This window comes from Lonchura striata, chromosome 11 (genome assembly GCF_046129695.1).
Source record: "Lonchura striata isolate bLonStr1 chromosome 11, bLonStr1.mat, whole genome shotgun sequence".
In the NCBI taxonomy this organism is placed as follows: Eukaryota; Metazoa; Chordata; class Aves; order Passeriformes; family Estrildidae; genus Lonchura; species Lonchura striata.
Window position 1 is genome coordinate 8,821,645 of NC_134613.1, and position 18,114 is coordinate 8,839,758.

An 18,114-nucleotide genomic window follows, 5' to 3' on the forward strand; every position below is an offset into this window, starting at 1 on the left:
AGGAACCGCCAAGTTGCTGCCCTGAGGGCTTTGCCAAGATGGCGGCCGAGGGGCCGCCGCTGACATGGTGAGCGCGTGTCCTCTCTTTGGGCGGCCTGAGGCGGGGGCCGCGGACGCAGCTCGGCGGTGCCCCGCCGGGAGCAGAACGGGCGGAGCTCCCGGGGAGCGGGGCGGGCTCGGTTCCCGCCCCGAGGGCGCGTGCGCCATTCCCCGTGGCTCCCGCCGCGGGAGCCGGAGGAGCGCGGGCGGCCCCGCTCGTACCTTTCACAGTAGTTAGGGAGGCTGGGGTTGCATAAACCCTGCTCACTTGAACGGCTGTATTAGAAAAAAATAAAAGGCAATAGAAAATCAAATTAGCGTAAAAAAACCCAAATCTTTTCTGAATAGCTAAAACTGATGTAATTTTCTCAAAAATTCCAGCGATTTCAACCCCAAGTTTGTTTTTGATTCATGAACCTGTGAAAGAGTGAAACTTCATCAGAATTTCTCTCATCATACCTAAAATTGATGTCTTGTATTTATTAAGTTCTTTTGTTCTGTGCATAATATATATTTTACTATCAAAGAACATAAGGCATTAGTACAAACCTAACTTCCATAAAGAGGAAATCTAAAACAAATATGTAGATGCCTTTTTTTTTTTTTGTCATATAAAATAATTCCTGTTTTTGTTTCTCAGGAGCAGCTGTGACCTTTAATTTTTCTTTTTCAATAGATTTATTTTAAAATTTTATTTTATTAGGGATATTCCACCAAAAAATGGCCAAGAAGTATTTTTCTCCCATGAACTTTATGAAAAATATTCCTTGTCTCTGAGCCTCTCTGAACTCTGGCATTTATCAAACAGGTATATTATTTTACCATTTTCTGCTATTTGTTACCGTGCTATGGGTACATCCCTGCAGTGTTTTGGGGAAAGCTGCGTGTTTCTGGCACACAAGGATTTGTTACAGCTGTTGGCCTGTGCTTCGTTGTGAAACCTCAGAGAGCAGGAGGAATCCAGGTTGAGTGCTTTGCTCTTGGAAATGAAATTGTGAATACAGGTGGTACAGGTAGTGTTGTTTTTGCACTTTTGGTGTCATTTTTGTATTTTCTTAGGTTGAGGAAGTAGAATAACATTTATTTGATATAGTGAAAAGTGTGGCCCATGCTTCTGGGTTCTCAGCATTTGGAGGATTGTATTTAGACTCCTGGTTTAAGGAGTTATTAAGCTGATAAGGGAGGTGAACATGACACCTGGTGCATGAACCTTCACTCTGGGAGGAGTGTGGATGGGAAACCGTGTAAGTGGGGAGTTCAGCATGTGGGGAAATTATTCAGAAGGGGAATAACTGTGTTGTTATGAACTGACAATGAGAGTGTGCATTTGAGGGCCTGTTCCATCACATGGCTTCATCTCCCATCTTTAGCTAGAGAACACTGTTTTGGTTCATACCTTTTGGAGCAACTTTCTGTCAACTGGCAAGATAAGAGCACAGCCTCACAGCTTGTTACTGGCACATCTGATACTGCTGTGGGATTCTTCCTTAGAAGAGTTTCTAAGTGGACACTCAAGAGTGGGGATTGTGGCCAGCTGTGTGTGGTTTGAGTGGGTTCACAGCCAGAAGAAGCCAGAGAGGTTGCACCTGGTAAAAATCAGAAATGGATGGAGCTGGCTTGTGTGACCAGAGTCAAGAGGAAGAGAAATTACAACTGTTGAAGCAAGTGTAGAATTAAAAGCTGGAGGAAATTTGCTAATTTTGGGGAGTTTCTCATAGATATTTACAAAAGTGCACGTTCTCTTGGTGCAGAAGCAGTGAGAGCGGGTTGCTGATAAAATGAAGGGGAAAAATTTAAGCCGTCAGCTCAAATAAAGTATAATGCTGTAAATATGGACAGAAAAGCTCTGTCAGATTATTTTGGTTTGCACCCCAATGAAGACTGTGACAGCAGTGCATAGTGAAATGATCTTGATGTGCTGCCATTTCATTCAGTGCTGAATATAGCCAATTTAAGCTGCTAGAATTTCTTGATGTTCTTACACTGGCATATCTGAGTCAGCATCTTGTTGCTGCTACAGCTTAATTAAATTTGCCAGGTTGTGCCACCAGAATGGACACATTCTCATATTTACAGAGACAGCTGTGAAGTGTTATTAAGAACTATGGATGTGATACTACTGGGTTTGAATGACACTTGAGCTGTTTTCTACTGCTGAAATAGTATCTTAAAAATATGCTTTTTCCAAGATCAGCAGTTAATGTTCATTTTGTTAGCCTTAAATATTTTCTCTCTTAAGTAACATTATTTTAAATATACTAGGGCTACGCTGCTTGACCTTTGTTTACTGAAGCTGTTTTAAGAATGAGCTTTATTTTACTTCATTATTGTTGTTAGAACAGCCATGCCCCTTGCCCTAGTCTACTGTTATTTTTGGTGACTGATTCCAGCATTGTTTAGAGTAGAAAAGTAAATACTTGATTTGTGTATGCTGTAAGAATTTCTTCATTGAAATCTGGAATTTCTGTTGTTACAATTAAGTAATTTTAATTTTCTTCTTCTGCAGTGAAGGAAAGGCTTTTTCTAGTCAAATCTTTCTCGTTTACTATCAGAACTGACTGACAAGTCTGACCTTTCTGAGTGCAGTTTCTGAACAGTGGTCAGCAGTGACTGATGAAATGTGATTCTTTATCCTTTCATTAATAATGTGTGTTTCTAGAACGAAGAATGTGTTTCATATTTAGCTTGTTAACACCATTAAAAAAATAAAAATAAAACCCTACCTTTTTTGTTTGCTTTTAAACCAGTTGCAGACCTACTGCTGGAACTAAGGGTTAGTCTGATTGTACTGGTGAAGTTTTAGAATAAGAACAGTCCACTGGTACAGATTGGAATTGGAATAACAGTGTTTCTCAGAGCAGTTCAGGCTTGACTGGCTGCCTTTATTATTTCTGACTAATATTAGTATTAATGTGAAAGCTGTAGATTTGTTCATTTGTTACTTTTTTTTCAGAGAGGCAAAGAAAAATGTGGAGGCATTGGCAAACTCTTCAGAAAACAGACAGGCTTGTAGCATGCAGGCTGCAGAGTCACTTGAGGGGGAGGCTGAAAGCCCAGCTGATGAGCATCCTCTCCCAGAACCCAGACTCCCCTATCCATTCACCTCTTGTTTGACTGAGAAGGAGCAGAAGACTTACTTGTATCTGATGACTAAGTTCTCAAAAATAAGAAACCATTTCCAAGTTAATGAAGCAAGCCAAAGGGAATTTTTCACATATATGGTAAGATGAACATATGACCATCACAGAGGGAGAATAAAGGAAAAGGGAAACATTTCTTTTAAGTTCAGTTTGTTGTAATGAATTTGTCATAGAATTCATTGTCTTATGAAAGGTAGTAAAGGTTTGAAGTATTCAATATAAGCTTTAATAAAAATTGAAAGTGTATTTGGTAATTTCATTGAAATTGGGGTTTTGTGGCTTTTTTGTTTTGTTGTGGCTTAAGTGATCTGAACAGATGAGGATAAGTGTAGATCTTTCAAAACTGACCAAACAGCCCTGCAGTCCCCAAAAACCCCTTTCTTTCTGAGGAGGATGTTAAAAGTTGTCCTTACTGTGATTTTAGCATTTCATAGTGGCATGTAGCAGTCTTAGGTGGTGTTAAGCTGTGGATGCACTTTGATGAGATGTTTGCCAGCTGTGGGAGCTTTGTTCATTAGCAGGGGAGGGTCCTGTGTGCTGCCCTGCTGTGCTCACACAGGGGAAGGGCTGAGCTCACCCTGCTGCTGAGCCTCAGCAGAGCTTTTAAATGGGCACCTTCCTGTTGGGTGGGAGGATCATTTTAGTTGAGTCCTGTAATGTAATTATTTAGCAAATAATTTTGAGCCATTGCATTTGGTTTCCTGTGCTTCCTTATTAATTCTATTTTCTTTATTTTATGCTGTAACAATGGAAATATTGTTTCCAGACACATCAGTAACTACTGTGTTGTTGTTACTTATAATTTCTTATTAAATCAGAACTCAGATATATTTGTGACTTTGCCATGTCAACTTCATCAACCATGTCTTGTAACCTCTCTATAAATCACTGTATCAAAGGAAACTCGCTGTTTGTTGGGGATGGTGTGTTGTTGGTTTGGGATTTTTTTAAAGTATATGAGTCTTGCAAAAAAAATTTTTTACTTTAGTGAAACTGAACACTTGTCAAATTGATTAGCAAGTGGAATCTATTCCTTCCCTCATATCATTACCCATACTGTCTCTCTGGAAATTTTGTTGGTTACATATTTAGTATAGAGGATTCCATTTTGTCTTAAAAATAGATTTTTCCTTCCCCTAGCAAATGAAAGAAGTAGTAAACAATGAAATTGCAGAATTTATGAAATTTGCCCAAAACGCTGCAAAGAGCTGCGCCCAAGATTATGATGCCATTTCTGAAGATGCCCTGCGTTATACTGAGGTAATTACCAGTGCCATGCTTAATTCCAGCCCTTCTTAAAAAATCATCTTGGGCTCATGATCAGGGTAGGTAGAAGTGCTCAAGGGATGTGATGTTCCCTGCCCTGCTGACTGTTGTTGGGATGAGATGGGGATGTGGCTGTTCTCCTACACTGCAGTGGGGCTTGGCCCGTGGGTCATTGGAGCCAAAAAGATGTCATAGAAGAAATCACCGCAAAAATATTTATTCATCAGATAAATAAACTACTTCTTTACATTCAGGAAAGGAGGAGCTGCTTTTTAAGTGTGCATTTCCATTAAGAAGTAGCTTCTAGAATGTTAAGCTTACCTCCACAGGAAAGCTTAGTAGCATGTCACAGTAGCATGTTATAAAGTGACTTTAATTGGAAGTTACTCAGGCTTTAATCATAACCCTCTGCAAGTTCATGCTGTGTTAAATATCCACTTTGATGATTCGAAGATCAAACATGAATACAGCTTCATGAATCAGTCTTGGGTTTATAGCATGGTTGTGAAAAAAGTTCATTAAACTTTCCCATTATTGGGTTAACACAGAGTTTGGGCACATGTGAAGACAAGCATCTTGCTTTCTTTTTATTTTGCCCCTTAAATATTGGGATTGGCTTTGCAATTTTGTATCTTGTTATCTGGTCACAAAATTTGTCTTCAGACTAAAAGTCCTATTTATTGTTAAGAAAATGAATATAAAAATTAAATAGAGGCCCATATTTTGTTTTAACTAATACTTGCAGTAATAACTCATTCAAGTTACTAAATAAAATCTAAATGTCCTAAATGCCTAATTTTTGTATTGTCAAAAATTATGTAGAGTTGACATGACAGTGAGTTTCAACACAAATGGAACCATCCTATGCCTTTACCTTTGTGACTTTTGCCTAGGCTTAGTGTAGGCTGGGTGGTAACACAAAAAAAAATTACTTCCTCTAAAAGCCAAGATAAATAACTGAAGAGAAAATTACTTGATTTAGCATATTTCAGACTGTACTAAACTGCATGTTTTTAATGATTGGCCTGAGTTGTGTGCATACATTGTCAGCCTTGCTTATGAAGGGCTGAGGAGAATCTGGAATAAATTGCAGTGATTGTGAGAGTATTATAGATCTCTATTGGTACCTGTAAGTTTTTAAATGCCACTTGAAATTACAGAAAAAAACTTTTCAAAATTAAAAATTCCCCCCAAAATCCCCCTTTCTTATGAAAGATACAAATGCATAAATCATTTTTCTTTTTGTGTTAGGAATTGCTACATGCATGCATTGGACATGTGCAGAACTATCCAGAGTTTTACACCCTGCAGGAGATCATGAGTATCATGGGAGGAAAGTTTTATACACAGCTGACCTTTAAGCTGGAAAAAAATCTTCTTGCAATGGTAATACCTTATGTACACAGATTGGGTTTGTGGGGGTTTTTAAGTAGAATTACATCAGAGTTGTGTTAGGCAAGGATTAGAGATTTTTGCAACTATTACTCAGTTCTTGAGTTAGAGGTTATAATTTATAATTTAAATTATTAATTACAACTTTAATAAAATTATTTTGGTAGTAAGTCTGTTAACCCCTTTTCACCAGATGTTTGCCATAAAAATATTACATTAATACTATGTTTTCTCATATCAGGTAACTTTATAATGGATCTGTGCAAATTTCTAATAATTTTCTTAATAAGAAATGCAGGGTTAGGTGAGCATGATTGCTGTGAAAGCTATTTTTTGATGCTGCTTGATTTCCCCCAGGGTACAGCAAGACGTGTTGAAACAGATTTCCATTCCATGCCTGTTCAGCTGCCCACTGATTATAGCACTGTTGCATCTATTATAACCCCAGAAAAAAAGGCTTGTGTTATGCATAATGTAAGTAACCTTTTTATTGTTATTTTTAAGGCATATTTTTTACAGAAGTGCAATCTGATCCTTTTTATGTGTTGAACAGTTTTTAGACTGCTTTGGACCATTAAATAGCTGGTATTTCTGTTTGTGTTCTTCTACTGCAAAAATCAGGGAGTTTTCATTCTGTTGAACTGAGGTTTTTGACTGTTTATTCCACATAATTTTTTATCAGTTATTTTAAGGAGTTTCTTCACATATCAAAAATCAATCTTTAGACAGAAGCACTGTAATTTCAGAGCCACTTGGTGAAGAAAGGAGCAGAAGTGATGCAGGAGAAGGGCATAAGCCTCACAGATGTTAGTGCTGTAAACAGAGCCCTTCTGATGATGTGTGAGGTGGCAGGAAAAAGAGCATAGCTGGGTTTTTCTTACTTCTCTCATGGTCCTCAATGCTCCTGGGCTCCCATTGTCTTCTTAGTCCTTGATTATGTTCTTCAACCTCATAAGCATTCCCAGCCTCTTTGCTGCATGGAAGTGTATACTTGTAAAATTTAACAATTTTATTATTCCAGTTCTGAATGTGTATTCTTGATGGGTTTATATTTGTTTTAAGGTTCTTTATAGCTAATCAATATTGAAACAGCTGTGCAGTTTCAACCATACTTCAGTATTAGATTCTTTATTGTACTATAGCTTAACTCCTAAGAAGACTTGTTGTGTATATTTGTGGGTTAATCTGGTTTGGGAGATTTTTTTTGCTCCAACACACTCCCATATTTTATGATAATCTAAATTCCTGTTCAACCTAGTAATTCAAATGTGTCTAAATGAACTGAAAACACAAGTTAAAAAGATGTATTTTCTTATGCTGCAGAGTGAATGCGTTAGATTCAGCTGAAAACCTTCAGGGATTTTTTTTTTTTTCTGCTTCATTTCATATTGAAGCCTGGCACTCTGGACTTTTTGGAGGGGGTAGGGGTTGTATATATCCATTTTTGGTTGGGTTTGGAGTTTTTCTTGTAAATTTAAATTTGGGATTTCTTAAAATAAGAACTTTGGAAGAAATAACATTTTTTTTCTCTTTAGAATATTAGTTCAGATTCAAATGCAGAAAAACTTGCTTTGAAATATTGTCCTCAAGTTGTTTTAAGTAATCAGGCATTATTTACTCTACTGAATAATCATGGACTGAACTACAAGGAACAGTGGGAAATTCCAGTTTGTGTTAAAATGGTCACTGTTGCAGGTATGGGATGTTTTTGTTATTAAAACTATGGCGAGGGTGGGGGGGGTTTGTCCAAGAAAGCTGGAAAGCTGGTCCAGGGACAACCACCATAAACTGTTGAATTTGGACATGCAACTATTTTCCACCTGGGGAAAAAAAGCCAAACCCAAAAAGCAGTTAAAATCAGTTTTTCTTTTCAAAACTGTAAGTTGTTTTTCTTGGAAGGAAAACAACTGCATGAAGCTGTTAAAATTATCAAGTGAACTGATTTCAGTAAAATATAAAACCAGAGAAATTCTGAAATTTTATGAAAAAGCAAAGGGCAAACATTTTCTGGAATTAAAAGGATCTGTTTACATCATAGCATAGTAAATAAGGAATGAATGTCCATGAAGGTAATTTTTTCAATTGCAGCAGAAAGTGTTCTAATAAATTGAAACCTGGCTGTTTTACTTTCCTTGTCAAGCACTTCTTCAGTAATCTGAACATAAATTTCCTCCCTTACACATTTTTTTTTTAAACACAGTATGGTTTATTCAAGTATTTGTAATGTTTGTTGTGTTGGAATGTCCTTCTGTGCTTATACAAGTTTCTATACCAGACTTACAGATACTAAATAAGCTATCAAATACCTGCAACCTTTACAAATTTTCACTTTCCTGTGGAAATTAAATTACTTTATCAGTAAAGATAATGCCCGACTCCTTTTGTAACAGCATTACAAATTTTTAAACTTAATTTTTGGATCCAAAATTAACACCTAAAGGGCATTCAGGTGGTGGTAGAAATACACCGTGGTTCTTGAAGGGTTTCCTTGCACCTTGCTTTTCCATGTTTCCCTGTAACCAACCCCTTGCTGTAACTTACTTTTGTTCATAAAACAGGGAGGCTGTGTTCACCATGTGCCTTGGCTTTCTCTGCTGTGATGGGCAGGGTATTGCTTTTATTTTTTATTTTTGAGTGATTCATATGTGTAAGTGTGTTAAGGTGCAAAGGAGTGGGGCAGCAGAGCCCGGACAGAGTTAAGTGATTAGAAGAGAAAGAAACAGCAGCTATCACTTGGGCAATGAGACTTAAGAAAAATAATTGACTTTCAAACAGGAAAGAAGAAAAGATCTTTTTGGAAAACAGGATACATTTGATGATGCTATATGGGAAATGATGAATCCTCAGTTCTTATTTTATAAATTCTCTACTTAGAACTGCATTTGAAATACAGTCAGCTATTAATGTGGTGTGTATTGCTGATGCAGGATCATAATAATTCACACCATATCTGGACATACTTTTATCTTCTGTTGTTAATGAATGAAAGGATCATTCTTTATTTCTTCTGTTGTGTATGTGCAGTGGATTTGACTGTAATTAGAAGCTGGGAGATTTATTATTTGAATTACATAAGTCTTTCTTCCTTTCATTTAATATGTGCTCAATCTCTTTTCATTCTTGAAAAGGTAGCAAACCAGCTAAAGTGGTTTATGTTGATCCACCTCTGCTAAGAAAAGAAATGACAGTACGAGAGAGGAATCAAATGTTCCATGAAGTTCCAATGGATTTCCTAGCAACTAAAACGTCTTATGTTCCAATTTCTGATGTATCAATGGACAAACCAACTGAGGACAACCTGTTTCAGTGGGATGTATGTAGATTCACATGTTCTTAAAAATAAGCAAAACCAAATTCTGTGTTAAAATTCCTAAGTTGCTTTTCCTGTGGTAAAGAGAAATTTAGGTTTTCTGTTGGTGGTTTTTCTCTTGCTGAGTTATACCCTGTTAGAAAACAACTGTCTAGTTCCATGCTTCTACATGGGTATCTCGGCTTTAATGTTTATTTCAATAAAATGTCTTTTGATCAGTTTGCTTCAGTGGAAAAAGTTTTGTGAATTTTTACTCTTTAGAAAGGCCTTTCAACTCATAGGACCCAGGATATTCAACAGTAAAAAAGAAAAATTGTTTTTCAATTTTTCCATTACTGCTCCTTTTTCCTAACAGTCAAATATGGATGGTAGAACATTTTTTTGTGTTTTCAGTTTGGCAATGTCTTGTTTCCTGGTTTGTTTTATTGTTTTGGCATTTTTTAATTTTATGACTTTCTCATCCCTGTGGTAAGGTGTGTTCTGACACCTACCAGTGCAGGACAGTTCCTCCTCCAGATGACACAGGGATGGACTTCGATGATGATCTTACAGAGCTTGAAACTTTCGGAGCAACGACCAAGCTCTCAAGAACCTGTAAAATGGAAACTACTTTTCCTGCAGCTACTAACACTGCTAAAATTTTATCTCATGGTCTAAAAATTGAGGAGAAGAATTCATCTACCATAAACAAAGGAGATGAAGATGAGAAAAACACCCTTTCTGAGCAAGAAGGTTCAGCATGTGCCAGTATGCAGCTTCCATCATTAGATGGCACGCCATGCTTCAGCTCTCAAGAACATTCTCCTTGTAAAAGCTTTCAGTCAGCAGAGGTAGGACTGAGCAAAGCACTGGATGTCACGACCAATGAATTATTGGACAATGAAACAAAATTAAATCCTGTATCTGTTGCAGTGAGTTCTGAGAACGAGCCTGATGCTGCACAGGAAAAAGAGACTTACACTTCTTCATGTGGTAGTGACACAGATGAAGAGCGTTTGGTGATTGATTCAGAATGTGAAACCACTGCTTCTTGCAAGTCAGCAGAGACTGCCAGATCTCCTTGCCCTATCCAGAGTCCTTTAGCAAGCGTCAGTGGCTGCTCAGATACCATGGATCAGGGGAAAAAAGCCTCCAAGAAACTTCCAAGAAAGTTATCCAAAGAATTGGATCCCGTTGGGCAGATTTTGAAAATGCAAGCTGAACTTCTCAAGTCCCCTTCCCAAAAAGCTCATGAGCCAGTGGTGAGCTCTGATAATTCTAATGCTGTGCCAGCCCAGCTGCCTCAGTCTCCAAAAACATTGGTGACGTCCAACACAGAAACTGTGCCAGCCCCAGCCTCCAATCCCCCCGGCTCCTCTAGGAATACCTGGACGTGGCTTTTTGAGAGCATGCCAAAGAGTAAGTGTGGTCATTATGTAAGGAGGAAAATCTAACCCAACGTGTCAATAGTGCTTCTCTTACATCTATTTAGAGACGTGGCTCAAGTTAACAGTACCTTTTCTGTGTGGGAATTACTGTCTTGCACACAGAAGGGAGCACTGGGAGATGTTTGTTCACAGAGGTGAATGTGAAGTACTATTTTACTGTAGAGAAATAAGTTGTTATACACAAGGTTCTTAAGAAGATAACTCATTCCACTGCCAAATTATTTATTTTTGCATGGAAATTTAAATATTTGAGTAGTCTAGTCTGCAAAAGTAGTTTCTTGTCAATCAAAAGTAGAATTATTTTAATTTTTTGTAGAATAAAAATTAATCAAATTATGCAGTTAAAAATAGGGGGAAAATCAAATTTGTATATCTTAAGTTTGAGCTTCCTGCTTCAGCTGCTTTTGCTTAACTCTCAGCACTCTGTCCCAGAAGGCAAATGAGGATTTGCTACAATCCACCTGTCCAAGTTTTCATTAGCTGGGTATTGAATCTATGCTGCACCTGGAGCTTAGCCCAGAATTACAAGTTGTGAAGATCCTGGGGACTGTGGCCCTGGAGGTTTTCCCTCACGTGCCCAAGTTGCATCTGAACTCTGTACAGCTGAAGTTAGAAACACTTCATTGTGTTAGATAAATAGGCAGGAAAGACTCAGATATTTAATTCCAACAAATCTTTGCTTTTTGGTGGGAAAGCATGTTTGGTGTTTTCTGAGTTGGTATGTATTTGGTCATGTAGGAATTAATTACTTAATCTATAGGTTAACACAATAATGCCATTGTAGTTGAAACTCTGTTATCACTGCCTACATTTTTATTGCTTTGACTGAATAATCACTGAGACCATGTCTCCTTCCTGAATTTGAAAGGCTGAGAGGCATGATGCTTTATTTCTCTGTGTTAAAAAGATGGAGTATAGAATTCAGATGTTTTATAATAGAATTTTTTTAATAGAGATTGTGAAACCAATATTGCCAACATGCTGAAAAGTGAGTGTGTAGGACTAGAAAGCATAATTGTGCAATTTGAAAGTTCTATAGCAAGCTGACTTTGCATGTCTATTTTACACAAAGCCAGATTTGAGTTATATATTTTACTAACAGAAAATTATTTCCAGTTCCTTGGATAATATCTGCCACAGTGTGCATGCACATACACTCTAAATTTAATGTTAAAAATGTATTTGTTCACAGCACTACAGCAATCCCTATTTGTAGCTGTAGCTTTGAGACATATTGTCACATAGCTGCCGGACAAAACATTTTCAGCAAACCAATGTGGAGTCTACTGTGTTTATTTGAAATGTTTTGTTAAAATGTTTCTAAGGGTTGAAGGGATGTTTTTTCAAAGCTGCCCTGGGAGATGCAGTAGCACCTCTTGAATGTGCTGGTGTCCAGATTGAGCTCTGATGTGGAGACTTGTGCTGCCATCTAGACCTGAGTTACTTCAGTGCCTGATGAATGGATGGCAGCTCTCAGGAGCCATTCATTGGAAATAAAATATTTCTTTCCTTTGTGCTGACTAGGGCTTAAAAAGCAGCTTTTGAACTATAGTTATACAAGAATGGAGTCTCACATACGGAGTTCTGTTTTTGTTTGCATGAGGAATCTAATGATATGGGATTATTTAAAAATATACCCCTAAAGAACTATCATTTCCCAAATGTAATTATTTTAATTTTTTTAATATATGATTTTTTTTGTGCCTAACAAAGTAGTTTTCACCCCTAAATCATAGGAAACAAAACAGATCCTAGAGTAAAAAAAAACCTGAACAAAAACTCTCCTGCAAGGGAACAAAGCTAATCAGCTTCATTGTAAACAAGCTTGTAATTTTCTGGTTTATTTATTTTCTCTAGCAAAGCTGCCAAGTGAACTTCAGCTGCTTGAGGAAGACCCTTCAGAGTATCAAGCACCTGAGGAAGGCAATGTTGTGTACAAGCTATTCAGTTTGAATGATCTGTTGTTACTCGTGCGTTGCAGTGTGCAGAAAGTCAAGTCACTGACACAGTACCAGAAAAGGAAAAAAGCCCAAAAGGTAAAGATTTTATTTTCAGCATTTTTTGGTTTGTTTTTTTTAAACAGTTTTGCTCATCTGGCATTTCTGGGATTCCCAGTCCTTGATAGCATTTATGCTTTCACTGAGACAGTTGGGACTGTGCAGTGTGTCTTCTGTAAGTAAGTACTTGTCATAGCAGGACAGGGAAGAATAACTTGTGATTTCTTTAAAGCTATTTGATTAGAAGATAAGGAAGTGATTCTCCATTTTTACTACAGTAATATGCCTGGGTAAATATTCTTATATTAAAAAAATGTAATTTTGAACTATTCTTAAAAGTTAATGGAGTAATTAGGGGTTTGGCACAAGGCTTTGAGAATGTTCATGATCATAAATACTTTCAAGCAGGATTCACCCTTGCTACCATGCCTAGTTAAGCAGAGAAATAGGAGATAAAATGAACAACAGAGAACACAAAAAGAAATTGTTTGTTCTGCTTGAAAATACTGTGGCATTTCTTAGAAAATAGTTTATCTCATGGAGTTAATTGGTTTGAATGCATCTGTAATCAAAATACTCCTTGCAGCATGAAGAGAAGGAAACTTTATTTTGTAATTCTTTTTTAAGAGTCATGTGAATCATTCAGCAAATTTGTTGTGGTATGTCCCTCCTGAGAATCCCAGAATTACAGCAGGCAGGTGTTTTGTGAGCTGTCTATGCTTCATTGAAATGGAAATAATAATTGTAACACTGATTACTTGCTAAGAGTCTGTGCTTAAAATATTATTTTGAAGAAATCCCATCTTTTTGCTATTGATCCACTGCTCATAAATGTCTGGGAATAACTGCTTCATTATTCAGAAACCAATCACTTGTTTATTTATTTTCTTTTAATTAATTTCTGCTGAAATTTAAACTGTGTGCTGTCAGTGAGAATTGACAGTGTTCATTAACTCGCTAGTTAGGGTAGCCTCTGATTTCAAATGAGAGTCCAAGCATTAGGTTCTAATTTCTAATTTTAAGTAAGATTCTGACAGGAGTGATAAATGGCAGAATTCTGCTAATAATAGGCTAATTAGAAATGTGTGTTTTTTCTTAAATTGCTGCAGAGGGCAGTAGAGCACAGAAGTGTAAACTTGAAATTAATTTAGTCACATGGAAAAATTACTAAGTGTCAGAATATTATTATTTGTAAGAGCTTGCCCAGGCTTTTTTTTTTCTTTTTTTTTTTCCCTGTCGATTTCACCTTTCTCTATATAAAGTCTCTGTACTCTGAAGTTTGTACTGTGGATTTCATAAATTGTGAATCTTCAAACAAAATCTATGAAATGTCTTTGTTACTTCAGCTATGGTGGAGGACTGTGGTTATTATAAACTATAAAATGTGGTTAAATTGTGGAGGTTTTTGGACAGTGAGTGCTAATTTTTCTCTTATCTTATCTTTTTCAGCCAACTCCCATATTCCTGTTGCCAAAACTAGAGTACCAAACCTATTATGGTGTTGAAGCTCTTACAGAAAGTGAAGTGTGCCAGCTATGGACACAGAGTATGCTGCATTCTAAATCTTTATTTTATATTGGTAAGTTCATGTTTTGAGTTTTTGCTTAATACGCATATGTGTGAGTATTTGTAGAATAACAGAAGAGATACTTATTTATTAAAGGTGTATTCCATATATCCTTTTTTATTTCAACTTCCTAATTTTGTTTTGTCATGTCTGCCTTTAGTAGGTTGTCTAAAATTTCTCTTAGGTGCTGGATGAGGAAATTCCAGCTGTGGTTTTAGATAAATAGTATCCATGTCCTGTAGAAAATGCTGTATTCATGTCATTGTACAAAAAAGGGAAGTTTTTATGTCTATTGAGATACAAGTTGTGTAGAGAAATTAATATTCTACATATAAAGAATGTGACCAGATTATTTTAACAACCATTTTAATATATGGAGAGCTTTCTGATACCAACTGTCTTGTAATTAATAAGATTTTAAAAAGGAAAATTTGCAACAAAGTGGTTAGTTGATTCTTAGAATATGCTTGGCATATTCTGTGAGGGCAATCCTGTTTGTACAGTGAGTAAATGTTCTGCTGTGGGGATTGCCTTGCTTTTTCTGTAGAAACAAATCTGGGTTTTAGGGTTGTTATGGCAGCAGTTGTGGCCTGTGGTTGCTTAACCTTTCCACTTCTGTGCTGAATTACACTTTTGCTGTTGTTGGCTCACATCAGAATTTAGAAATCAGCTATTTTAGAAATGCTAGGTTCTCTGTTTTCCAGTTTCTACATACAAACTATGTGAGCTAGCACAGAATTGTTAGGATAATGTGAAATCTAATGTATTTGCCAATACAGTACGGCTTAGTCTGCCCTCTTTATTCAATGGAAATTATGTTTCTAATTTTAAACTTTAAAAGCAGTATTTGATGTGGTTTTTCCATTCCATTAAAAAAGAAATCCTTATGAAGAGCTAATTATGTACAGAGTTCTGTTTGTAACTGTATCTTAATGTACAGTACAGAGGAGTTGCTGCTCTCTGACAAGCAGAGCACTCTGAGTGCATTCTGAATATTTACACTGAGGATACATCCAGCATACTGAGCTGCACTGCAGTTGGGCTTCCTATAGGAAACATTATCAAAGATTTTATTAACATTTCCAGAGTGGCAAGCAGTGTGAGGAAACAGGGAACTGTGGAGAGAGGGCTGATATTTGCAAAGTACACAAAGTGGAGGAGTGACTATCTAATCTCCCATCAGTTACAGGAAACTGAAGGTATGGCTTGTACAGGAGTTTGCAGACAGCTCATCCAGCCACCACCTCTTTTTATAGAGGTTCTTGGGAATGTAGGAGACAGCAGGCTGAGTGTGCAGGCATCTTTGCAGATGAGGAGCCACAGAGCCCTCTTCTTCTAGCACAGCTTTCCTCTGTGTATCTCCTGTGTACCTGCTGCTGTGGAGCAGGCAGTGCCCTGGACTGGCAGGCTGCACTGGCCTGGCCTCCAGAACATCTCTGTTCCTATGCTTGAGATAAAGGATCCTTGGGATTGAGAAGTACTGGTTATTCCAGTCATGTTTGTTTGGCAGCTCCTGGATGCACACTTTCCAGAAGCAAGCTCTGGGGTGCACAGGAGTTCTCCTTTTGTGGGCTCTGAGGAGGCACAGGATTCTGTGGGTTGTCACTGTCCTGCACAGTAAATGGGTATTCCTGGCCTGTGGGCAGATTCTTGGTACTGCCATGTAGTTTCTTACAGAGTAGGTTAAAAAAAAAAAAAAAAAAAAAAAGTGGAAGTAAATATCCATTCTATGAAAGAGCATCTACCACAGTTTTTAATAGGAAGTTGTTACCATATTCTACTTGGGAAGTCTTCTGCTCTTGCTATATTGCAAAGTAGCTGTGAACTTCTGCCTTTCAGTTTGTATTCCTAAGGGAGCTGTGAAAAATACAGTGTTGCGAGTGTCCAGATTTACTCAGAGGGCTCTCTGCAGCAAAGCTGTCTGAAACTCCAGGGACAGTTCTCTGAGGGTGATGAGAACCTGATGTTATGGGCAACTTAAAATGGGGTGAATCTCTCATTCTCTGTCACCAATACCTGATAGGAAGACTACTGCAGTGATCTGTTCAGTGTAAGGAGAAAGGCAGAGGGCTTCTGAAATCATGCTGTAATTTGAATTCTTTTAAGTGAAATGCTGTGTTCTATAATAAAAGAATTTTTAAATCTAACATTTTGTAAAGCCATAAACTTACTGCTCTTTTTAAGTTTACCTCACAGTAGGAGTGTGGAAGTAGGGAACAATATGGTTTGAAAACTGTCATCTTACTAACTTGCATTCTTGATCAGACCATTAAGCCTTTAAGTTTTAAGCATGTAGCAGACTTCATTGTTCAACTGCATTGGTGTTTGTGGCTCCTGAAAAAGCTTAATTTTCTGTCTCAACCATCTCTTGTATTGTCAAGTAAGCATGGATGAAAAGTTCTTTGGACCTTGGTCTATGCCCCATAATTGTCCAGCACTGTTGTGTGGGACAGAGGGAGGATCTCAGCTCTGCCATGACACAGGACTTGAGACAGAAATCAGATGTGTAACCATGGCCTCCTGCAGCAGCTGAGGTTTTTTTTAGGATATTCTTCTAAACGAAACAAAAAAAAGCAGAGATACTATCATCAAACATAGAGCGCTGTCTTCCCCTTGCTATCAAACCACCTGGCTTGCTGGTAAAGTCCCCTTGCTGCTCAAATAGGAAATCCTGCATCTGCAAAGGCAGTAATCTCTGTGACAAGCTTCCCAAATAAGGCACTTGTACTTGTCTAAGCAGTAAATAAACTTGTGATAAGCTTTGCTGATTAATAGGAGCATTTTACCCTGACCATTATTCACTTATTTGCATTAAGTGCCTAAGCAAATCTTTCTGCAAGAGCAGTTTACCTTATGTGAATGGAATAATACTGGCTTTTAAATTAACATCATTTGAAAAATAGGTAGGAAAAAAATACTTAGTCTTGGGTAACTTACTACATGTCAATTATTTTCAGTCACTTCTTGAATATAAGATACAGTTATATAAACTAGATGGAAGTAGTTCATAGATATTTTGTAATTACTGTTTTTTTTCTCACTTATATTGTCACTGTGTTTAGAAGTAGAGAAGTCTGATTTGAGGAAAGGCTGGTGAGGAATACAGAACTCAAACATATTTTTTAAATTATATTTTTAACAGAGACTTCAAGTATCTTTTTGTAGTCAGCAATGTAGAATACGAAATCTTGCTGCTTAGTCTTGCACAAAATACCAAGAAAAGTATCAAATATATTAAGAAAAGTAACAAATGTAGCATGTTTAAACTAAATCAGTTGTCCTGGTGCATCTTTTTTAATTTGGTGAAGTGAGAGTTATTACTTAGTCTTCTTACACAACACATAAACTTAATGATGGATAGCTTGGAATGTGCAATGCTTTGATTTAGCAGTTTAAACTGTGCAATTGAAGCATTTACTCTTCCTAAGAGAGCTGATTTGTAGTAAGACAGTAAATTCCACTGAGTAGGCTGTATTTTATTATGCTGCCTTTTCCTCATCCTCCTTGTGGGAGCTGAAATAGATTTTTGGGGAAACCTCAGCATGGGAAGAACCAGAAGGCAAGGTGTGGTCATCATCAAATCCATGTCCAAGCTATGCTGGTGGATCCTTATTGCTCATCAAGTGAAATGTGGGCTAAACTCTCCTTGGCAGCCTTTAAAAATGTAATGAGGAGAGCTTTGAATTGTTGCTTCTCATGGTGTCAAAGATAAATAGTTTTAACAACTTGCCATGATCTAGGCCTGACTTGTAAATTGTAATTCCTCAATTGAGGAAGGGGGGGGAAATCAAGAGACAAAGGTCAGCATCCCCAGAAAGTCATGCAATAGATCAGAGTAGAAAAGCAAGTATATTAAATGTAAAAGTAAATTTGTTGGTTAAGATCAGCTTTTGGGATCTGTCCAGTGAGGAAGCAAAGTGATAATGGTGAAATGAACTTGAGAAGATACAAAGTGACTGATGAGATTAAGGCCAGA

The 18,114-nt window shown here is 37.3% G+C and overlaps 1 protein-coding gene across 1 annotated transcript in view; it reads left to right on the top strand.

Annotated features, from left to right (window-relative positions):
* The first annotated feature begins 4 nt into the window (after positions 1-4).
* The window catches only part of LOC110483908 (little elongation complex subunit 2), a 59,037-nt gene continuing 40,927 nt past the window's right edge, over positions 5-18,114 (top strand). The window contains exons 1-11 of the mRNA XM_021554147.3: positions 5-67; positions 743-847; positions 2,993-3,260; positions 4,320-4,439; positions 5,697-5,831; positions 6,195-6,311; positions 7,373-7,532; positions 8,966-9,150; positions 9,621-10,545; positions 12,432-12,610; positions 14,021-14,150. Of these exons, the coding sequence (XP_021409822.1) occupies positions 39-67; positions 743-847; positions 2,993-3,260; positions 4,320-4,439; positions 5,697-5,831; positions 6,195-6,311; positions 7,373-7,532; positions 8,966-9,150; positions 9,621-10,545; positions 12,432-12,610; positions 14,021-14,150 (2,353 nt within the window). The 5' untranslated portion in view covers positions 5-38. The remainder of the gene's footprint in view (positions 68-742; positions 848-2,992; positions 3,261-4,319; positions 4,440-5,696; positions 5,832-6,194; positions 6,312-7,372; positions 7,533-8,965; positions 9,151-9,620; positions 10,546-12,431; positions 12,611-14,020; positions 14,151-18,114) is intronic.